Genomic DNA, 22695 nt, shown 5'->3' with positions numbered 1-22695 from the left:
AATCCTCATCCTCACCCCCAGAGCTTGTCCTTATGTTTTTAAGTTAATGAGCTGGAGATGCTCTTGGCCTCAAGTCCTGAATGGTGTGCAGGACCCACAGGGTGATGCTCTGACCAAGTGATGGTCAAGGTATTCAAGTCTCTTCAGTTGGGATTCCTACCCAAATGACCTGCTGTTGGCCTGCAGACCCATTGTCTCTGGTGACTCTTTCTACCTGGCCCGGACTTAAGATGCAATAGTGGCCATCAATGAATAATTTTTACCTCTGTCTGTGCTCAGGAAATTAACCAAAGCCTACTTTGTAGGTATGTGTGTGCATGCTGCAAGCGTGCATTTGTGTGTGTGTGAGAGAGCATGCACTCGTGCACTTGGTGCATTGGGATGCCTACCATAATTATTCCCCCATCTTACCTTTTGAGGAAGGGTCTCTCACTGTCCCTGCTAGGCTGGCCTGTGAGCTCCAGGCATCCACCTGTCTCCAGCCCTCCCAGTGCTGGGGTTACAGATGTGTTTGCTTTGTCAGGTTTTACATGGGTGTTGGGGATCCAAACTCAGATCCTTCTGTTTGTGCAGCAAGCATCTTGCTCACTGAGCCGTCCTCGCACTCTTCCATATTATTTATATGATATAATGGTTTGTGATGGTATTTTCACATATGTATGTAATGTGTCCCAATGTGTTTCATGAGGGTTGTCCACAGGGGCATGGTGAGGGGTTGTCCACAGGGGCATGGTGAGGGGTTGTCCACAGGGGCATGGTGAGGGGCTGTCCACAGGGGCATGGTGAGGGGCTGTCCACAGGGCCATGGTGAGGGGTTGTCCACAGGGGCATGGTGAGGGGTTGTCCACAGGGGCATGGGGGAGGGGTTGTCCACAGGGGCATGGGGGAGGGGTTGTCCACAGGGGCATGGGGGAGGGGTTGTCCACAGGGGCATGGTGAGGGGTTGTTCACAGGGGCATGGTGAGGGGTTGTCCACAGGGGCATGGGGAAGGGTTGTCCACAGGGGCATGGGGAAGGGTTGTCCACAGGGGCATGGGGGAGGGGTTGTCCACAGGGGCATGGGGGAGGGGTTGTCCACAGGGGCATGGTGAGGGGTTGTCCACAGGGCCATGGTGAGGGGTTGTCCACAGGGCCATGGTGAGGGGTTGTCCACAGGGCCATGGTGAGGGGTTGTCCACAGGGGCATGGGGGAGGGGTTGTCCACAGGGGCATGGGGGAGGGGTTGTTCACAGGGGCATGGGGGAGGGGTTGTCCACAGGGGCATGGGTACCTTGCCAGTGGCAACACCACTTAGAGAGAATTTCTCTCCCTCTCTTAGAAACTATTAACTACCTGTTATTAAAGTACCGTAGGAAGGGTTCAGGTCGATAAAAGAGCTGTGAGCTGATGTCTGTCTTGGGAGCTTACAGTTTCCCTGGAAAGTAACATCCAGGTAGGAGCCACACAGACGTCACACAGTTCTGACAGCCTGTCAGACCACCTTTCAGGGAGACTGACCCTGAGATAATGATGGGTCAGTGATGGGTAGGACCACACCTTGACCAGGACAGCTTAGCTGTGCACACACCTCTTATCTTCTATTTAAACCTGAACCTCATGTCAGGACCCCATGGGTGGACTTAGGGGGTCATCGCACCTCTTCATTGTCCTTCTCAGTGGCCGTGCACTGGCTAAATCTCCTTTTTCTATCTTCCGCTATCAATTTGTCTCTTTAATGACTTACTGAGGATGAGTGGCACAGCCTGACTTGTTCAGGCTGTGGAGGCCCAGGCTGAGACGTACAGTGAGTGTTCTAAGCCCAAATGGCACCAGAGATACAGCAACATGTCAAGGTGAGCTGTTTGACGGTAAAAGCAACACCAGTTCTTCTGAAAGATTTGAAAGGAGGAGGTCTGGGGTGTAGCTTTATGGTAGAGCACTTGCCAAGCAACAGCCCCAACACCAGAGGAAGAGAAGGAGGGAGGGAGGGAGGGAGGGAGGGAGGGAGGGAGGGAGGGAGGGAGGGAGGGAGGGAGGGAGGGAGGGAGGGAGGGAGGGAGACTTGAGAGGAAAGAATAAAGCTGCAGAGAAACACAGGGAACTAAACCGTCTGGACCCAAACTCCCAGGTGTGTATTCCTAATTTTCCGTGTGGCTTATAGCTTTGGTATTGCATCCTGGTCATTTGCTCTAGGGTCAGCATTCTGGGAACTTACATTTGAGGTACAAATGCAGATGCCTTCGACCGTATTTGTATAGCTACATGATCAGCTGATTGTTGGAAAGGATTTGCATAACCACTGATAACCAAGTCTGTGTCAACACTCAGAAGTTGGGTCCTGGGCACTTACTGAAGAGACTGTGGAGCAAGCAGAGGCGCACCCACGCTGTGCTGCCAAGATGGGGTTTGTGTTGCCTCTTCAGTGGCACTTGGTGAGCAGAGCAGATACCTCTGCAACGGCTCATCTTGCCTGGCAATGTCAGAGGGGGAGAAAAACTTCTGAACAGGGCATGGGTTCATCAAAGTGGGAAGTCCCTTCCCATAGCCTGGGGTCCCAGACAGAATAAAAAGGAGAATGGGCGCTGAGCACAGCCGCTATCTCTCTGCTTCCTGACTGTGGATGCTGTTCACACTCCTGCAGCCATGACTCCCTACCATGATGGACTGTCCCCTCAAACTGTGAGCCAGAACAAACTCTCCTCCCTTAAATTGCCTTTGTTAGATATTTTGCTACAGCAGTAAGAAAAGTAACTGATGCAATCAACACCACCCACCTCTCTCTCTCTCCTTACAGGAATAATTCCAGCTAACGGGAAGACAAAAGTAACCGTCACGTTCACACCCATCCAGTATGGGATGGCACAAATAAAAATTCAATTGTGGATCTCACAGTTCAACTCTCAGCCGTACGAATGTGTCTTCACTGGAACCTGCCACCCCAACATGGCCTTACCGTATGGCTTCTTCATGGTGTTTCTGTCTACCCATGTAGCCCAGGCTGGCCTCAGACTCACTGTGGAACCACGATGACTTGGACATTCTGCCTGCCTCCGCCTCCGGAGTGTTGGGATTACAGACAATGCACCACCACACCCAGTTTATATGGTGCTGGGGATGGGAGCCAGGGCTCTGTGCATTCTAGAAAAGTACCACTTGAGCTATAGCCGCAGCCCCAATTTCCACTTAACACTTCATCAAAAATCCAATCCAGTTATGGGCATTGTGGTACACATTTGGAATCCTATCACTGAAGAGGTTGAGGCAGGAAGATCATGAGTTTAAAGCTAGCCTGGACTACATAGCAAGAACCTGCATTTAAAAAAAAAATAAGAAAAATCCAAATGTTCTCTTTTCTTGTGATACCCCCGGAAATTTGTTTCTAAAGCTGGGAGTGCAGGCCAGTCATTGGCCTCTTGGCTGGCATGTACATAGCCCCAGGTTCAACCCAGCACTACAAAAACATTTATATTACAAGATGAATCTACATAAAGCGCTTTCACGCCTAGGGGCTGGAGCTCTGCCAGCCCAACTAGATCCCCACCCCCATTTTGTTTTTGTTCTTCAAAGAGCATAATTCTTCTTTTACTAAGAAAGTAAATCAAAGTCCTGGTTTCTAAAATAATCAGCTTAAGCTGTTGAAGAACTACAGGCTAGAAATAAATGATACTAGACCACCAGAGCATTCCCTAGCCTGCTGTGTTTCCACTTACCATATTCATGAGGAATTCAGAGGAGAGAGGGATCAGGTAAAGGTGCTCGCTGCCAAGGTTGATGACCTGAGTTCTGTACCTGGGACCCACACAACAGAAGTAGAGTGGTGCTGTCCTCTGACCACCACATGCATGGTACACACATGTACACACACATACACAATAAATAACTGGCTTTTTTTTTAAAGAATTGGGGGGGGGGAAGAAGACAACCACTGGTGTGTATAAGTGTGCATACATAAGTACATATACCTATATATGATTATATGTTAATATACTGATATGAAATTTGTTCCCATGGACTCCTTTTAACCCACAAACTTACTTTTAGTTTAGTTATAATATTGATCTATGAATGATAGTTTTATCAGAAAGAACACAGAAACAAACACCTTGAGCTGGGGGTGTAGAGATGGGTCAGCAGTCAAGAGCACTGACTGCTCTCCCAGAGGACCTGGGTTCAGTTCCCAGCTCCCCCATGGCAGCTCACAGCTGTCTATAACTGCAGCTCCAGGGAATCAGATGCACTCTTGGCCTCATCAGGTACACAGGCAACATGCAGGCAACAATCATAAAATAAAAATAAATCATTCAAACAAACCCAAACAGTTGGATTATACACTAATTTAACATCTGTTTTAAACTCCAGACTAGAAGAGTTCAAAAGATTAAATACTCGTTCTCAGAAAGTAAGTGTTCCTCCAGAAAAAACAAGATATGTACACTTTTACCAAACTCCCACCATGGCCAAGCCTCCGAAAATGAAGGTACGTGGGTGGGGGCACCCCCCAGTGCAAAGGAAAGGCAGGGAGAAAACTCATTTCCCTCCCGGTTTGGTCCCCAGGAAATCGAGTACCACGACCTGCGGTTTCCAGCAGATCTGTCCAATCCATTTGCTGTGGCCACTGTCCTAAACCAAGAACCGGGAAAGTTGAAGATTAAGGAATTAAAACAAGGTAACAGCCACTCGGTCTGCCATAAACCAGTCCCTGGGGCAGAATAAGAAAGAAATGTGTCCAGTCACATTTATTATTTATGAACAAAACTCAGTTAGATGTCTGTTAGGCAGCATGGTTAGAAACTTGTGTTTGTCTGGACAAATGACTGATTTGATTATGGCCGTGATCTCTGCCTGTTCCTGCCTGCAGTCCTGGACCAGGGTGATGAAATCTCCAAAACCAGACAGATGAAGGAGGCGCTCTTTGAACAGAAGGTCAGACAGAACATCCAGGAAGAGAGCGAGAACCATCTTAAGTGGTAAATATTGAGGGTTAATGTGTCTCAAGTGACAGGTGACTGCTTTTAGGGCATGGCCTTTGACGCAGGAGACACAATGACACACCATTCTTGATAAACTCCCTTGGTGAATTCAATTAGTCCTCCTCCTCAGCCAGTGTTCCTAGCTCAGAATGGGTGGCTATTAGAATAAATAATTGTCGCTAAGACATGTTGTTTCCTTCACAGAGAGGACAGGGCGGGACAACAGTGAACGGTGTGAGGCTTGGCCCCTCCTCCCTGCTCCCAGACAGACCTGGGGTGAGCCCCTGTGCAGTGGGAGCCTTTGGGGACAGTCCTGGCAGCAGGGGCTCAGAGAGAAGCATTCTTGTGCTTCTGGGGTCAAATGGACTTCTTATATCAGTTGAAGCTAGAGAACCCCAGGAGCCTGGCCGTGTGTTCAGCTTCAGTAAGAGTCACTGAGGCCGGGCGGTGGTGGCGCACGCCTTTAATCCCAGCACTTGGGAGGCAGAGCCAGGTGGATCTCTGTGAGTTCGAGGCCAGCCTGGGCTACCAAGTGAGTTCCAGGAAAGGCGCAAAGCTACACAGAGAAACCCTGTCTCGAAAAACCAAAAAAAAAAAAAAAAAAAAAAGAGTCGCTGAAAATGCACATGTCCCATTGTTTTTTCTAGAGACACATTTGATTTTTTTAAATCATGTATTTAAATTTAAAACATTGTTTGTTTGTTTGTTTGTTGTGGATGTGGTGCATACATACTGAGGCACACCTGTGGAGGCCAGGGGACAACTGTCCTTTCACCATGGAGGTCCCAGAGACTGAACTCAGGATGTCAGACTTGGTGGCAAGCCCCTCCTCCTGCTAAGCCATCCCACCTGTCCATTTAGTTTCTTCTGACTTACAGTTTAAAATAGATACTAAATTAATGCACTCGCCAATGGTGCAAGGTTTAGTCGCAGGCTTCTGTCAGCTAAAACATCTGCAAGCTCCATCCACAGCTCAGCATTTGTGACTACTGCAACACCTTTTGTGACTGCATAATATTCCATTGTGTAGACACACCACATTTCAACCACTGGCTTGGGTTTACATTCTCATCAGCATCACTGGAGAGCTGCAGCTTTTTTACATCCTCAGAAACACCTGTTGCTTTGTATGGCTTAAAGCTGCATTGCCCCGACTGCTAGTGATGCTGAGCATTCGGGGTATGTGTGTGCATGCATGCATGCATGCATGCATGCGTGCGTGCGTGTGTATGTGTGTGTGAGAGAGAGTGTATGTGTGTGTGAGAGAGTGTGAGTGTGTAAGTATGTTTGTGTGAGAAAGACAGATGGTGTGAGTGTGTGTGCATGTGATAGTGTGAATGAATGTGTGTGAGAGTGTGTATAATAGAGAATGTGTGAGTGTGTGTGAATGTGAGTCTGGAAGAGTGAGTGTGTGTGATAGTGTGTGTGATTAGAATGAGTGTATGTATAAATGTGTATGAGTGCAAGAGACTGTGTGTGAGAGAGAGAGAGAGAGAGAGAGAGAGAGAGAGAGAGAGAGAGAGAGAGAGAAAGAGAGAGAGAGAGAATGGGAGGAAGAGAGTGTGCTTGTGCAAGCTACAAGTCAACCTCAGGTGTTGCTCCTCAGGTACCATCCACCTTACACTGTTTGCTTCAAAGACTCATTTACTTTATTTTATGTGTATCCTGTTTTGCCTACGTTTGTCAGTGTATGTGTGGTACCAGTGGAGGCCAGAAGAGGGCATCAGACCCCTGGTACTGGAGTTACAGTCCCTTGTGAGCCGCCATGTCGGGGCTACGTACTGAACCCCGGTCCTCCGGAAGAGCCATCTCTCCAGCCCCAACCTTGTTTTCTGAGATGGGGTGTCTTGCTGGCCTGGAGCTCACCGAGCAGGCTGTCCTGGCTGTCCTGGGATCTGTCTGTAGCTCCACAGCACTGGGATAACAAGAGCATATCACACTTCTGCCTTTTGTACAAGGCGCCCACTCCTGGGGATCGACCCCGGGTCCTCCTGCTTACAAAGCCAACACTTTACTGAATGAACCATCTCTCGAGTCCTTGTTGTATTAATTTATAAATGTTTTAGCATGAATCACTAGAAGATGAGCTTGATTTCATCTTCTCCTCCTCCTCCTTCTTTTTTGGTTTTGGTTTTTCAAGACAAGGTTTCTCTAGGTAGCCCTGGCTATCCTGGAACTCACTCTGTAGACCAGGCTAGCCTGAATTAGGGATCCTCATGCCTCTGCCTCTTAAGTATTGGGATTAAAGGCCTGCAGCACCAACACCCTGTGATAAGCTTCATTTTATGGGACAGATTATTCACCCCAGAGGTGGCTCCTTCCAGTTTCTCCCCTTCCTTCTTGGTTATAAAACATAGCTAATACACTCGTTGCAGAGGCGGTGTTTGCTGATGGCTTCTGGAAGTTGGGTGTTTTTGTTTCTGTTTGTCTCCACAGGCAGGTGCACCTTGGTAGTGACCACACCACTTTCAGGTATAGAAAAGAGCTCAGCGAGGAACGGCAGAAAGCACAGGACAAGTACAAGGTCAGCATGGCTGCGAATTCACTGTCATTTATTTCCCACGTCTTTCTCACTCCTGCTGTATGCGCGATTGCCAAATCAGGAGAAAGAACGCGCACAGAAAAGCTGAGGGACCACCGACCACTGAACGTCAGAGCGCTCGCTCGCCTTGCGTGTGTGAGGCCCAGGCTCAGTCCTGAGAGAAGGGCCTGGGGAGGAGAGGCCTGGCATAGGTCTGTGAAGGCAGGGGCCTGATCACACAGAAATTGCTAATTATGAGTCAAGGGTGTCTGTAGATGACACAAGAGACCTATGTTGGGTCTGCTGGGGACATTCAGAAGCCAGAGCAACAGTGAGTTCCATCTTAATAGAAAGCAAGAGTTAGCAGAGAGAACAAGACCTTCAAAGAAAGATGACTGAGACCCAGGCTGTGGTTCCGGATGTGAGGCACCTGTCCTGTGGTCCACAGAGCATGAAGAAGAGAGGCCCCAAACTGCTGTCAGGAGCCACCCCAGAGCTGAATGCCAAATATAGTCACGTGACAAGGCGCTAGGTACCCTAATAAAATTTTCCTGAAGATCAGAGAACAGAACAAGCCACTAGATTAAAAATAGAGACCAGACAGTGGTGACACACACCTTTAATCCTAGTGCTTGGCAGGCAGAGATCTCTCTGGATCTCTGTGAGTTCAAAGCCACCCTGGAATGAGATTGACTCAGTCTAGGAGAGAAACAGAGCCAGGCAGTGGTGGCACACACCTTTAATCCCAGCACTAAGAAGGAAATATGGCTGGGCTGAGAAAGGTATGTAAGGGGTGAGGAGATGGGAATTGAGGCTTTTAAGGCTGAGGGGTCCTAGAGGTAAGATGTGGCAGTGGCTTGTTCCTTTGTCTCTCTGATCTTTCAGCACTTACCCCCAAATCTGGCTCTGGGTTTTTTATTGTAAGACAGATTTAGTAATTCGTGTTACAGGCACTGGCATATGAATTATAGGGAACCCAGTTCACCCCCAACACTCCCCCCCCCCAACCTGCCCTGCAAAAAAATAAAAACCAGCAAAGCTTAGTAGTGTGAACTTCAGGATCTCAGTGAGTAGGAAGGATGTGGACATGGTTAATCTTGTTTTAAAGAGTTGTTTATTTGTAATTATATGCACCTGTGAGTGGGGTGCCCGTGGAGGCCGGAAGAGGGCTTCGGCTCCCCTGGAGCTGGAGTTCCAGACAGTTGTGAGCCACTCAGCACAATGTAGGCTCCTCTGCAAGGCCAGCAAGCACTCTTAGCAACCAAGCCACCTCTCAGGCCCCTGTGGCCAGCCTTTCGGGAGTTACCACCTTCTGGGCGTTCTTGCCTTTGGGGCATTACAATATGCTGTCCTATACAGAGTCCACACTGCAGGACCTGCAGTCAAGTTACAAAAAAAAGAGTCCTGTCTTTTGTGAGGGACTGATTCCTAGCTAGCCTGGGGCACTCTGTGAGGTGGAGGCAGGAGATAGAAGTTCAGGGTCATCCTCAAATACATAGTGAATTTGAGGCCAGCCTGGGCTACATGAAACCCTTGTATCTGTTAAAGCTCCCCATGTCGGTAAGAATAGTGAACACTTTAACCCGCCAGTACTCCATGGCAGGACACAGGTAACCCATTGTCCAGTTGGTTCCTACAAGCTTCATTTTTTTTTGTTTTTTTTTTCTTTGTTTGTTTTTGGGTTTTGTGTGTGTGGTGGTTTTTGTTTGTTTTTTTTTTTTCCAAGACAGGATTTCTCTGTGTAGTCCTGGCTGTCCTGGAACTTGATCTGTAGACCAGGTGGTCTCAGAGATCCACCTGCCTCTGCCTCCCGAGTGTTAGGATTAAAGGGGTGCGCTACCATTGCCCTGCTTCCTACAAGCTTTAAAGAGAAAGTTTTATGCATTTGTCTTTGACTTTAATGTGTCTATTCATATAAAAATCTAGCAAAAAAGAGGCGACCCTGTTTTTGAGGAAGAGTTTCAACGACTCGAGACTGAGCAGAGCAACAAGCGGGTCGTCCGTGAGCTGGAGGAGGTGAGTAACTTCCCTTCACTTGGCATCTAATCAAGTGCCAGTTCTTTAACTGTTCATTCCCAAAGGCACCAACAAGTTTTATAGAAACCCCTTCACTAGGAGGGAACAATTGCTTTTAGTGTGCTTATATTCCCAGGGTGCTGTCTTACTGGGTGTCTTCGTTTCCATTCTGACCAAAAGTAACTTCAGGAGCCTAGAGAGGTGGCTCTGTGGTTAAGAGTGCATGCTGCTCTCTCCAAGGACCTAAGTCTAGGTCCCAACATCCATGTCAGACAGCTAAAACCTGCTGGAACTCCAGCTCTAGTGTGTTAGATGCCCCCTTCTGGACACCACTGGCATCTCATTCACAGGAGCACACACCCACATACAGGCACATGATTTAAAATCAAATACATTCTTTATATAAAATGGCAGCTTGGAGGAGTGAAGGTTTATTTGGCTCACAGCTCTGGATCACACTCTGTTGTTGAGGGGACTAAAGGCAGGAGCTCCCAGGCAGGCCTGCCTGCCATTCCACACAGCATCACCTCTGACCACACACTCACTTCACAGCCAAGGAAGGACCCAGAACCGATGGAGGACACTTGCTGGCTGGCTCACAGGCAGGCTTACACTTAGCTTTCTTAAACAAGTTGGGACCACCTACGAAGGTGTGGTGCTGCCGAGGGTGAGCTGGGCCCTCATACCACTTAACAGTCAAGACAAGCTCCCGGACCCCCAACACTACCACCACCCCCAGACCTGGCACGGGGCAGTCAGATCCAGATGAATCCTCCTCTGGGACTCTCTTCTCAGATGTCTGTAGGCCATGACAAACTAAAGCTAACTAGGATACTATGTATTTGCAAGGAAAATGTCCAAACTTATAATCATGGTCTGGGAAGATGCTCGGTTGGTAAAGTGCAGGCCACGCAAGCTTGAAGACCCGAGTTCAAACCCAGCACCCACATAAAAAGCCAGATATGGTTGCCTGTGCCTTTAGCCCCAGCACTGGGGATACAGAGCCAGTCTATTCAAATTAGTGAGTTCTACTTTCAGCAAGACACTCTGTCCACCCCCCCCCCCAAAAAAATGAAGTGGGGGCTGCTGTGGGACGGTCTGTATGTCAAATTGCTCTGATTGGTCAATAAATAAAACACTGATTGGCCAGTGGCCAGGCAGGAAGTAGGTGGGACAAGGAGAGAGGAGAATTCTGGGAAGCGGAAGGCTGAGGCGGAGAGACACTGCAGCCGCCGCCATGGCCAGCAGCATGTGAAGACGCCGGTAAGCCACCAGCCACGTGGCAAGGTATAGATTTGTGGAAATGGATTAATTTAAGCTATAAGAACAGTTAGCAAGAAGCCTGCCACGGCCATACAGTTTGTAAGCAATATAAGTCTCTGTGTTTACTTGGTTGGGTCTGAGCGGCTGAGGGACTGGCGGGTGACAAAGATTTGTCCTGACTGTGGGCAAGGCAGGAAAACTCTAGCTACAAATGGCGCCCAACGTGTTGGCAAAAGTTTCTACCTAAAACCTGAGAAAAGATTCTAAAATGGAACTAAAAACAGCTTCCTAATTGTCTCTCTCAAATGAGCGGCAGCCTGCCGGTTTGAGTTACTGGCGGGTTCCTAGCGTACGAGCTCGGTCTGCAGTATGGCGGGAATGAGGCCTCTGCAAGTGGCACATTAAGCTGCGTGGTGGATTTAGCCTTTGCTAGTACAAAACAAAAAGAGGTTTCTGGGCTACACGCTGCTTGGATAAAAGCATAGACCCACGATGGCTTCCAGAGATGGCGGAAAACGTACCACCGCCATGTTGGGAAGCTGAAGTGGGCGGAGCCAGCAGCCACAGCACCGTTTCAGGCTTAAAAGGCTGCAGTTTAAAGCAATAGGCTCAAGGTAATATAAAACATAAGCCATTGCCGGGCGGCGGTGGAGCACGCCTTTAATCCCAGCACTCGGGAGGCAGAGCCAGGTGGATCTCTGTGAGTTCGAGGCCAGCCTGGGCTACCAAGTGAGTTCCAGGAAAGGTAAAAAGCTACACAGAGAAACCCTGTCTCGGAAAAAAAAAATAAGCCACATAAAGATGGCTACCACACAGAGAATCTGGATTATGTTCTCTTTGATATTTGTAACTGAAGAAAAACATTTGATTGCAAAAGCTGTTAAGTTATGCCAAAATGTGTATTTTAAAGGTACCTTGACTTCAAAATTTGGCTATAAGGATATGTTGCTTTGGAAAGGAGGCTCTGCTTTTGTTTCTACAGAAAGCCAGAGGCTATGGATTTGTTCCAGATTAAGATACATCAGGTTTGACCAGCCAAGACCACCTGAAAGGTCTCCGATGACACCATGGCCCAGATGATCCAACATCCAGAATCGTTTCAAGGCAACTGGCTCAGACGATACAGCCTCACAGACTACTCCATGATCCTTAAAATTTTCTTTGTGTCCCCATAAGAAACAGCGCCCCCCTTCAGCAGGAAGTAGTAAGAGAAGCTACGACCAAATTCCCAAATATACCAAGCTGACTTTGGAGATGTGTAAAAGTTAAAACCTTCCTTTAAAAAAAAAAAGAAAGGGGAAGTGCTGTGGGACGGTCTGTATGTCAAATTGCTCTGATTGGTCAATAAATAAAACACTGATTGGCCAGTGGCCAGGCAGGAAGTAGGTGGGACAAGGAGAGAGGAGAATTCTGGGAAGCGGAAGGCTGAGGCGGAGAGACACTGCAGCCGCCGCCATGGCCAGCAGCATGTGAAGACGCCGGTAAGCCACCAGCCACGTGGCAAGGTATAGATTTGTGGAAATGGATTAATTTAAGCTATAAGAACAGTTAGCAAGAAGCCTGCCACGGCCATACAGTTTGTAAGCAATATAAGTCTCTGTGTTTACTTGGTTGGGTCTGAGCGGCTGAGGGACTGGCGGGTGACAAAGATTTGTCCTGACTGTGGGCAAGGCAGGAAAACTCTAGCTACAGGGGGCTGAAGAGGTGGCTCAGTGGTGAGAGCACTGTCTGTTCTTCTCCCAGAAGACCAAGGTTGGATTTCCAGCACCAACATGGCAGTTCCGGAGACTGAGCTCAGGTCATCCGGCTTGGTGGCAAGCACTTTTCCTCTCCAAGCGACCTTGCTGCCCTCTGTTTCTGCTTGTTTTGATAGTCTCAGCTCAAATTCACGATGCTCCTGCCTCAGCCTCCTGAATGCTGGCATTACAGACTCATGTATTACCACACCCAGCCAGAGATCAAACTCTAACACATTTATAAAATGCTCATGCCGAAGAGTCTGTCATTGAATGTAAGCTGTGCCTGTGTTTTTATATTCACAGAAAGTCCAGGAATTCCATCCTAACTTTGATCCTCTTATTAACAACATGTGGCTCAGCAGATTCCGGGCACAAAGACGGTTCCAGCAGGCATCGCGCAGGGTAACTCTCGGCTCTAGACTGCCTTCTTTAGCTTCTGATTGTCTAGTTGTCAGCAGGGGGGGAATCAAATCGCCTCTGCAAAGTGTCCCATGGAGCAAGCATCCCAGTTTCCTTTCTGTTGTGGTGATAATGCATTCTGACCAAAAGCAACCTGGAAGAGGTGTACACTTCCAGGTCACAGTCCATCGTGAAGGGAATCGGGGCAGGAACTGAAGCAGAAACGGTGGAGAAACGCTGCTTGCTGGCTTGCTCAGGCTCGCACTTAGCTGTGGGCTGGGTCTTCATACATCAGTTAACAATCGAGACAATATTCCACAGACGGTCTGATCTGGGAAATCCAGATCAGACTCCCTTCTCAGCTAGGATGGAGTTAAAGCTAACTGGGACAGTGAGGTTTTAGTGTAGTCACATTTAGACAGTCACCATTGGTGTGTGACATTTACCTCTTTATGTATTTGGTCAGGGTCTATAACCAGGGGAACCTTGAACTCACGTGTAGCCAAGGAACTCCTGATCCTCCTGCCTCCACTTCCTGATTGTAGGGATTACAGGTGTGCACCACCATACCAGATTTACGCTATGGACAGAAGCCAGGGCTTTGTGAAATCCAGGCAAGCCCCCTCAGACTGAGCCACACCCTTGCCTGCTAGCTAACTTCGGAACATTTTTATTACCCAGAAAGGAGCAGTCCCTACCCCCTCCCTTCTTCCCCAAGCAGCCACTAAATCTGCATCCTAACCCTATGGATTTGGCTTTTCCAGACATTTCATGTGAATGGAATCATACAGTATGTGGCTTTTTGTAACTGGCTCCTTGCACTTGCATCTTCAAGTTCAGTGGTGTCATAACGGGCGTGTCACCCTTTTTTATCACTGTGTAATATTCCACTGTTGGGGTAGACCAGGTTTTCTTTATTTGTTCACGCACTGATGGGTATCCCAGCAATTCTCATTATATAACCACTTGGCTATTCTGAGCAATGCTGCCATGAACATTCACACCCAAGTCAGACTCAACGTGGTTTTTCACTCTCCAAGGTGTGCACACAGGAGAGGCGCTGCTGGGGTCATACAATGGCTCGAAAGCAATGGCATTGTTTCAGTGGAGAATGGGAGATTTCTGGGGTGACATTGGGCTCACTGCTTTCCTCTCAGAGTCCCCCTCCTAACCGCGGCTCCCCTTCATACCTGTCCTCCATCAAGCACAGCCACAGCCTCCAGGGACTTCCTACTGTCAGGGTGAATGAGCGTCTGATGGGGCTGGGCAGATGGTTCAGGCAGTAAAGTACTTACCACATAAGAATGAGGACTGGGGTCCGGATCCTTAGCCCTGTGTAAAAGTCAGCCACACCTCTGTCCTTTACACTGTCCCCATCCTCTTCCACGAACATCATCCCCTGCTGTGGACCTGGATTCCCATTCCTCCTCACTGACCAGAACACTTCCCTGCCCCCTTAGGGCTCACCCCTGTGCTTTGGAACAACTGGTCTACCTCTCCTCAAAAGAGCAATCCTTCTGTTCTTTGACGCAAAGGGTGTGCTGAGCCCCTCCGGCATCTTATACCACCTGCAGACCTCTCTTCCTCTTGAGTGTGGCTTCCCGAGGGGACAAAGCCATCCTCAAGCAAGGGAGAGCAATGACTAAGACATGGTGTGTTATTCAACTTTCTGCTGCCGTGACAAAATCCCTGAAGTAATCGCCGTAGACCAAGGGAAGGCAAGTGTTGGCTCAGTTCCGCAGGTCTCCCTCCATCACACTGGAGCCCGTGGCAGGAGAGCCTCACAGTGGGTAGTGTCTGCTGGCGTGAAGCTGCTCACCTTGGGACAGCCAAGAGAAGCGGGTATCAACTCCTAACCCGAAGCTGTTCTTTCCAATTCCAGATCATGATTGAACGAAGGATGCTCATTGTGCTGGAGGCTATCCGTGACATGGACAAAGAAGACATAAAGAGAAGGCTCGACAAAGCCAAGCAATCACTAATACAAGGTAAGGAGAGCTGAGTGATGCTGATGACCATGGCCTCGTAGAGGTCTCTCCTCGATGAGCTCAGCTCTGGCGAAGTCAAATCTCATCACAAATTCTATACATCAGTTTCCTGTTGCCATTAAAGTAACCAATACTGACTTCACAGCTTCAAGTGACGCAAAGTCAGGGATGGGATGATGGTTCAGAAAGCAAAGCACTTGCTTTGGGAAATGTAGGGACCTGAGGTTCAGCCCCTGGAAACCACAGAAGAGGCGGTATGGTCGTCCCAGTGATGATGAGTTGGGAGGCAGAGTCGACAAGGTCCCCAGAAGCTCCCTGGCCACCTAGCCCAGCCTTTGGTGAAGTTCCAGGTCTGTGGGAGACCCTATCACAAACAAAAGGTAGAAAGCGCCTGAGGACTGACAGCCAAGGTGGTCTTCCAACCTCCACGTGATCTGCACAAACATACATGTGTGTGCACACGAACAAACATGTCACGGCTTCTGGAGATCTGGAGTCAAAAACCAAGGTGTCAGCATGGCAGTTCTTCATCTTGGCGGCTCTTGTTGAAAACTGCCTGCTTCCCTTGGCTCCTGGCTCTCCCGCATGTCACTGTTACCTCTCACCTTTTATACCTGATGACCCTGCGATGTCATCAGGCCTGCCTGGAAAAACAGAGTCATCTCTCCACTTCGGGAGCCCTAATTTACTTAGATCTTCTAGCTCACCACGTGTGAATTACCATGTGTGGTTGCTCATCCTTGAGGGTGGGGATACGGATATCTCTGGAGTTATTTCCACACCTACCTCAGATCTCCATGACAGCTTTGGCTCAAGCGCCTGCCCCGTTAGTCACAAAGGTCTGCCCACCCTAGACGGAGTGGTATCACCTGTGCAGTCTGGCCTCAGCTTGACCTCTTGTTGCCCATTGCTGCCTCTCATCAGCAGAGACAGGAGAATACTTGTCATTTATTGTAGCCAGAAGGTTTCTCCGGTCCTGCCCCGCCCCACAGTCCACTTATAAAATAATCATTCAGAGGCTTAATATTATTTACAAATTGTATGGCCAATAGCAAGCTTCTTGATATCTAGCTCTTATAGTTTAACTCAACCCATAACTATTAATCTATGTATCACCACGTGTCCCGTGGCTTTACCTGCATCCCATTCCATGTTGTTCCTAGGATGGCAGTCTGGTATCTTCTCCATTCCGCCTTTCTCTTTCCTGTCTCTCTCCTTGGATTTCCTGCATGCCTCTATGCTGCCCTACCATAGGCCAAAGCAGCCTGTTTATTAACCAATGGAAACAACATACATTCACAGTGTACAGAAAGACATCCCCCAGCAATTTATAGTTACTAAATGACTGAATCTCGTGTATACTCAACCTAGCATTTACACACTAAGCTTTAAGCCACATACTGTCTATTGTTTCAGGAAATTCTGAGTTATCAGGGCTGGAGACACAGTTCAGTCACTAAAGGTCTTGGCATGTGAGTGTGAGGACCTGGATTTGATCCCCAGAACCCACACAGAAAAAGCCAGCCATGGTGGCACATGCTTGTAATCCCAGCACGGAGAAGGTAGAGACAGGAGCCCTGCAGCTGGCTGGCTGGCCAGCCTAGTCTACCTTGCAAGTTGTAGGCTGTCTTAAAAAGTAAAGTGGACTGCATCCAAGGAACAAGAGTAAAGGTTCTCCTATGGCCTCCACATGCAGACACCCACATGCTACATACTTGCACATACGTGTGCAGCATTTGAACATAGACATGCACATCTCAATCGAGAAGGAAGGAAGTTAAAGGAGAGAGAAAGAGATCGATTCATTCTGACCCTCTGATCCACAAGCTGCTTCCAAGAACCCAAAAGTCGTGTCATAGTTTTCTCCCAGCCTGAGTTCACACGAAGGAACACAGGCAGCTGTGCCAGCCCACATTCCTCCAGGCCCGCCTCTATCACTCCCCCACCTCCCCAAGCAATAAGGCACCCCCCCACCAAGACTACCTTGCTTCTCTCCCACAATGCTTTGCAGCATTTTGATTACTTTTATTCCTCCTGTAGTATTTATTTCTAATATTGACGTTCCTAACAAGGGAAGTGTTTTACCAACGAAACAGTAAACTTCACATGAAAATCACACATGGTTATTGTTACACCCGGGTCAAGAGTCCCCCAGAGACCACCAGGAGTCCAAATTCATACGCAAACACAAAGAGCCTTCATCACAAGCTCAAGCTTGGGCTTCCCGTCCCTTCTGACACAGCTGTTGGATCAGGGAAAGTGTTGAGCTCAGCTGAGGCAGGGATTTTAAGGAGTAAAGGATGGGGATGTAGGGGAATTCCAGATTCAGATGGGGTTTGGACTCCTGATTGGGCAGGAGTGAGGTAACAGAAGTCTTGTCAAACAGAGATTGGTACTGGCGTTGATCCAAGGAAATTGGCAACCTATATACAGATGATGTAAGCTGTCCTTAACGTTCTGGAGCATCTAGTACTTGTTTGTCTCAATTCTGATTGGTCTCCCACAGGGTAAAGTTTGTGGCTTTTCCTGGTTATTGCAATGGTGAAGCCAAGTCCCAGTATTGTTAGTCTGCAGCCTGTCATAGCTGATGTTAAGTTAGGCCTCTTCAGTTATCTACAAAAGCTCTCTAGAATTCAACTTTTTCTTTGTTAAAGAAGGAATTTGGTCTCTGGGACTGGAGAGGTGGCTCAGTTTGCTGCTCTCTCAGAGGACCAGAGTGTGGTCCCCAGTGCTCACAATCACCTGTAACTCTAACTCCAGGGATTCTAACGCCCTCTTCTGGCGTCTCTGGGGACTGCACTCATCTACACAAACCCATAATTAAAAATAACAATAAAATCTTTTAAAAATAAAATTAAATTTTAAGAGAACTGTAACTTAATAAACAAAAATGAAATAAAAAATTTAAAACTAACAGTGGTGGCACACACCTTTAATCCCAGCACTCTGCAGGCAGAGACATGCGAATGCCTGAGTTTGAAGCCAGCCTGGTCTACAGAATGAGATCCAGGACAGCCAGGGCTACACAGAGAAACCCTGTCTCGAAAAAGAAAATCACAAATAAATAAATATAAAGGGAAAAAAGACTGAGAATGTTGCTCAGTTAGCAGAGTATTTGCCTAACATTCTCGAGGCCCTGGGTTTCATTCCTAGCATCCCATAAATGTAGCTTGACAACACATACCTGTGATCCCAGCATTTGGGAGATGGATGCAGGAGGGCCAGAAGTTCAAGGTCATCCTCAGCTACAGTGAATTCGAGGCCAGGCTGGGCCATATGAGACCCTGTCGCAAAATGAGAGAGAGGGAAAAAGGGAACAAATGCAAGTAAACTGACAATAGATGTATATGCCATGCATGTATATGTATGCAAACATGCTTGAGCATGCATAAATTTGAATATTCTCTCTAAAGTCTACATAAGCATATATTATCATAGTAATGATTTTCAGAATGACATTTTCATCCATGTATATGTCTTTTAATCATTCGTATTCACCCCATAGCCATCGTTTTCTCCTTTCTCCCCTACTTCTGTAGATCGCTCCTCTGCCTTCGTGTGTGTGTGTGTGTGTGTGTGTGTGTGTGTGTGTGTGTGTGTCTGTCTGTCTGTCTGTCTTTCTGTGTGGGTGTGCTGTGTGTGCAATAGTGGTGTGTCCTATGTGTGTGAGAGAGGTGTGTGCTGTGTGTGTATGTTATGTGTTATATGCTGTGTGTTGTGTGTGGTATGTTTTATGTGTGTGCATGTAACACTGTAGGGATATTGTATGTATATGTATGTGTGTGTGTGGTATGTTGTGTGTATATGTGTGTGTATATATGTTATGTGTGTGTGTTTGGCATGTGTTGTATGTATTGCATATCTTGTTGTGTGTGTATGTTGCATATCTTGTGTGTGTTGCATATGTTATGAGGGGTGTGTGGGGGTGTGTGGGTGTGGGTGTGTGTTTGGTGACCCAATACATTTAACTAGGGCTGTTTGTGGGATCGTGGCATATCAGTCACCACACCACTGAAGAATGTAAACACGAATGCTCTGTTGCAAATGGTATTTGGTAAGTAGACAGCCAAAGATGCTGGTTTCACACAGAAATGTTTGTCTTCCCCTAGCTGAGACTCCCTACAGATACCCATGGGCCCACCTGAGTCAGGAGGAGTGCCCCTGTCCGTTCTCGCTGCAGCCTGAGGAAGTGCTGCCCTTCGCCTTCCCATCCGACTCCCAGAGCTACAACGAGCTGGTGGGTGTCTCCTCTGTAAGGGCAGCAGATGGGATCACATGGGTACGGGCGGATTGCCAGACAAGCCAGCTCTCAGTCCGTCCACCTCCTCTGAGAGGCTCTGAAGGAGACTCGTGCTTCGGGAATTACGAGCAGTAGGAAACAGGGAGCATCCACTGCCCTATCTGCCCTGCCTTCTGTATCCATGGGTACCTGGAGGAGCTTCCTGCTGACTTGAGCTGATTCCCAGTCTGAAGCCTGGCATGGGCACTGGGCGGAGAGGAGTGGGAACTGAGAGAAGCTCAGTGCACACATGAGCCTCCCAGCCTGGCAAATGGAAGGCCGAGATAATGGCCGCTTCGGTCAGGGCCCAGTCTGCTAAGGAGGGCATGTGGCCCAGAATCAGGCAAGCCAACCCATCAGCCTGGGAAATCCCACATTGCCACCCCCATCTCCTCTTCCCTTATGAGCATGGTGCTTCATTATAAAGAATAATAGTTAATTGGTCAGGGAATATACGTCAGTTAAACACAAAAACCTGACATTGATCTCCAGAACCCAGGTTAAAAAAAAGAAAAAAAACCAGCGTGGTAGCATGTGTAACCTCAGTGCTGGGGAGGCATAGACAGGTCGGTCCTTGGGGCTCACCGGTCAGCCAGTGTAGCTGAACGGTGAGTTCCAGAGGAAAGGAAAGATCTTGTGTCACAAAACAGAGCAGAGGGCAGGAAAGATGGCTCCGCCCTGGCTGCTCTTCCAGAGGATCCAAGTTTGGTTCCCAGCACCCATGCACGGTAGCTCACGACCGTCGATAACTCCAGTTATGGGGAATCCAGTGTCCTCCTGGGGACTCAGACAGCACCCACACATACATGTCACACACTCCCACAGGCACACACAGTAACGTTAAAAATAAACTGTCACAACACAGCCAAACTGTTCTCTGTCCTCCACATACATGTGTATACACATACACCTACCTGCACATACATGAGCTGCACACATATCAGCACACACATAGTAATAATATGCCATAGTAATAATGATCATAGTTAATTAACCCTTACATGGCACTTCCCACAAGTCACATCTTAAGGGCTTTGGGTACCAGACTTCATCAAGTCTAAGACGCACATTTTTAAAAAAAACATGCAGCAAATTTGGAATTGAGACATCTCTTTCAAATGATGGCGCATTAGCGGCCCAGCACACCCTGGTCTGACATTTGTTGGGTACTGGAGTGTACCAGGCCCTGCCCCAGGATCCCTGGGTGTCTGAGACAGATGGGCTATGCAGGAAGCTCTCTGGGGACCAGCACCTACGGAAGGCCAGCACAGAGGCAGGGCCTCACTAGAGAGGTGGGACCATGATGCTCCTTGGCAAAGCACTCAGCTGAGCCCATGAGGAGCTCTGAAGCTCCCACAGGTTGAGAGGAGCTAACCTTTGAACTTTGACTTCAAACTGTCCTAGGAGGTAGACCAGAAGGTTGTGAGGCGCTCCCTCAGACAAGGGGACTCCTGAGGAGGGCTGACCTCACCAGTTGCTGACTTCCAAGGGTTCATGAGCTAAGTCTGTCAAGTCTGAGGAGCTGATAGAATGTATATATATACTGAGAGAAGATTATTCGATTTGTCTACACCATATGACCGGGGTAGTCTAACAGTGGCTATCTTATACTGGAGGGGCTGAGGACCTGGTAGCTACTTGATCCACAGGCTGCATGCATCAGCAGTCCCAGCCTGCCACTGAAGACCTAGAGGATTCCTGGAGAGCCACTGGTCCTCAATCCACAGTGGAAACCCAGAGAAGCTGAGTTCTGATCTCAGCACAGGAATGTAACAGCAGTGGCAGAAACAGAGGAGATGAGCTTCCTGGGGAGACACCCAGGCAATGAGGCAAAACATCAAAGCTTCCCCTCAGACCTTCTGTCTGGCTGACACTGGGTGGAGCCACCCACACTCAGGGCACGACTTCCAACTTCAAATAACCTGATCAAGAAACCCCGTCACAGATGTGCCCAGCAGCTTATCTCTTAGTTGATTCCAAGGTCCAGTCAAGTTGACAACCAGGATTAACCATCACAGAAGGACATGTTGCAGTCTCCATGACAGTCCATAAGATTCAGACACAAAGAGCTTTGGGGAGGGCCGCCTTTGTGCCCACAGCTAAGGTAGCAACTGTGGTCACAGGAAGAGCTGTTTTGAGCATAGAACTCTTCAGGCAATGTTTGAAAACATAATGAAAACCCACAGAGATGTCATCTGTCCTTTTATAGCTTTCTTTTCATTTCCCCATGTAGGCTCTCGATGGCCTTGGACTGGTCCCCATCAAGCCTTCCGATGTTCAAGTCAAGCACAGTTATCCCTACTTCACTTTGAAGGTGAGACCTGCGTAGAACATAAGTTATCCTGGTTGCTTATAGCTGTCATCTGTCTGTCTGTCATCTGTCTTCCTGTCCGTCTATCATCTGTCTATTACTGAGGAGGCACACGTGCCACAGTGCCTGTGTGAAAGTCAGAGAACAACTTTTGGGGGTTGGTTCTCTCCTTCTGCAGTGAGAATCCTAGAGTTGAACTCTGACCATCAGTCCTGATGACAAGGACCTTAACACACTGCGCCATCTCACTGGCCCTCAGGTTCCTTACCAAGTGAGCAAAATATGCTTGAATTTGAATTGCATTATTTCGTTGGTATCACTCAATTCTAGCTGATATAGAATGGCACACTGTAGTTTTCTCTATCATTTGATGGTGTGCTGAGCACTCCTCAGGTTCTTTCTAACATAAATATGGAAACTGATTTTTCCTGTGGGTACAGTATATATTACACATATAGGAAACTGCGGCTCTACTCAGGACACAAGTTAGTCAGCCTTTCTTTTCTTTTTTCTTTCTTTCTCTTTTGGTTTTTGAAACAGGGTTTGTCTGTGTGGTCCTGACTGTCTTGTAACTCACTTGGTAGACCAGGCTGGCCTTGAACTCTGAGATCCACTTGCCTCTGCCTCCCAAGAGCTGGGATTAAAGGCATCCTGACTAGTTCTTGAAGTGTGGGACCACTTGTGCTTTTGAAAGTAAAAATACATTTATGTATGTCTCCAGTGAAGCTATCTGGCATGAGAAAATAATTTGAATACTGACATGTGCCCAGACTCAGAATGAGGCTCAGGACTGGCCCTGTTAGGCAGCCTTTGTTGAGACATTAATCCTACCAAACAGTAATGGGTTCTTGTGAGCCTTTTTTTTTAAAGGAACTACAAATATCTATTCACCCTAGATAAAGCACTGATATCAGACCAAAGAAATTATTTTCCCCAGTCTAGTTTAATGATCCAGAATGTTTATTGGGATTGCTTACAGGTGCATGGGTGAGGGGATTCGTATAGGAGCATGGATGACTCAAAGGCAGCTACATCACTGAATCCCCACATTGTCATGGGTGAGGATTCACTAAAGCTGCATCTCTGAAGCACCATGGACAATTTTCAGGCAGCTCAGCTAATCAGAGAGGCTCCTCTCCCCAGAAATTGTTAACCTTGGACAAAGAGGTTTTTGTGAATCTTGTAAATTTCAGGGACTACTTGAGACTTGTGAGTTTCATTCACTACCTG

The 22695-nt window shown here is 48.0% G+C and overlaps 1 protein-coding gene across 3 annotated transcripts in view; it reads left to right on the top strand.

The window, feature by feature from the left end:
* Cfap221 (cilia and flagella associated protein 221) overlaps positions 1-22695 on the top strand; it is a 77283-nt gene that overhangs the window by 38512 nt on the left and 16076 nt on the right. For all 3 annotated transcript variants that reach the window (XR_013043196.1, XM_015999382.3, XM_076547244.1), the window contains exons 8-17: positions 2774-2933; positions 4339-4456; positions 4534-4645; positions 4838-4946; positions 7386-7473; positions 9397-9486; positions 12792-12890; positions 14770-14875; positions 18985-19112; positions 21388-21468. Coding sequence is in view for 2 of the 3 variants with exons in the window: in XM_015999382.3 (XP_015854868.1) it covers positions 2774-2933; positions 4339-4456; positions 4534-4645; positions 4838-4946; positions 7386-7473; positions 9397-9486; positions 12792-12890; positions 14770-14875; positions 18985-19112; positions 21388-21468 (1091 nt within the window). In the remaining variant the exon portion in view is untranslated. The remainder of the gene's footprint in view (positions 1-2773; positions 2934-4338; positions 4457-4533; positions 4646-4837; positions 4947-7385; positions 7474-9396; positions 9487-12791; positions 12891-14769; positions 14876-18984; positions 19113-21387; positions 21469-22695) is intronic.

Source organism: Peromyscus maniculatus, chromosome 11 (assembly GCF_049852395.1).
Source record: "Peromyscus maniculatus bairdii isolate BWxNUB_F1_BW_parent chromosome 11, HU_Pman_BW_mat_3.1, whole genome shotgun sequence".
NCBI lineage: Eukaryota > Metazoa > Chordata > Mammalia > Rodentia > Cricetidae > Peromyscus > Peromyscus maniculatus.
Note: the sequence above shows the minus strand (reverse complement) of the source record. Positions and strands in the feature narration are given on the sequence as shown.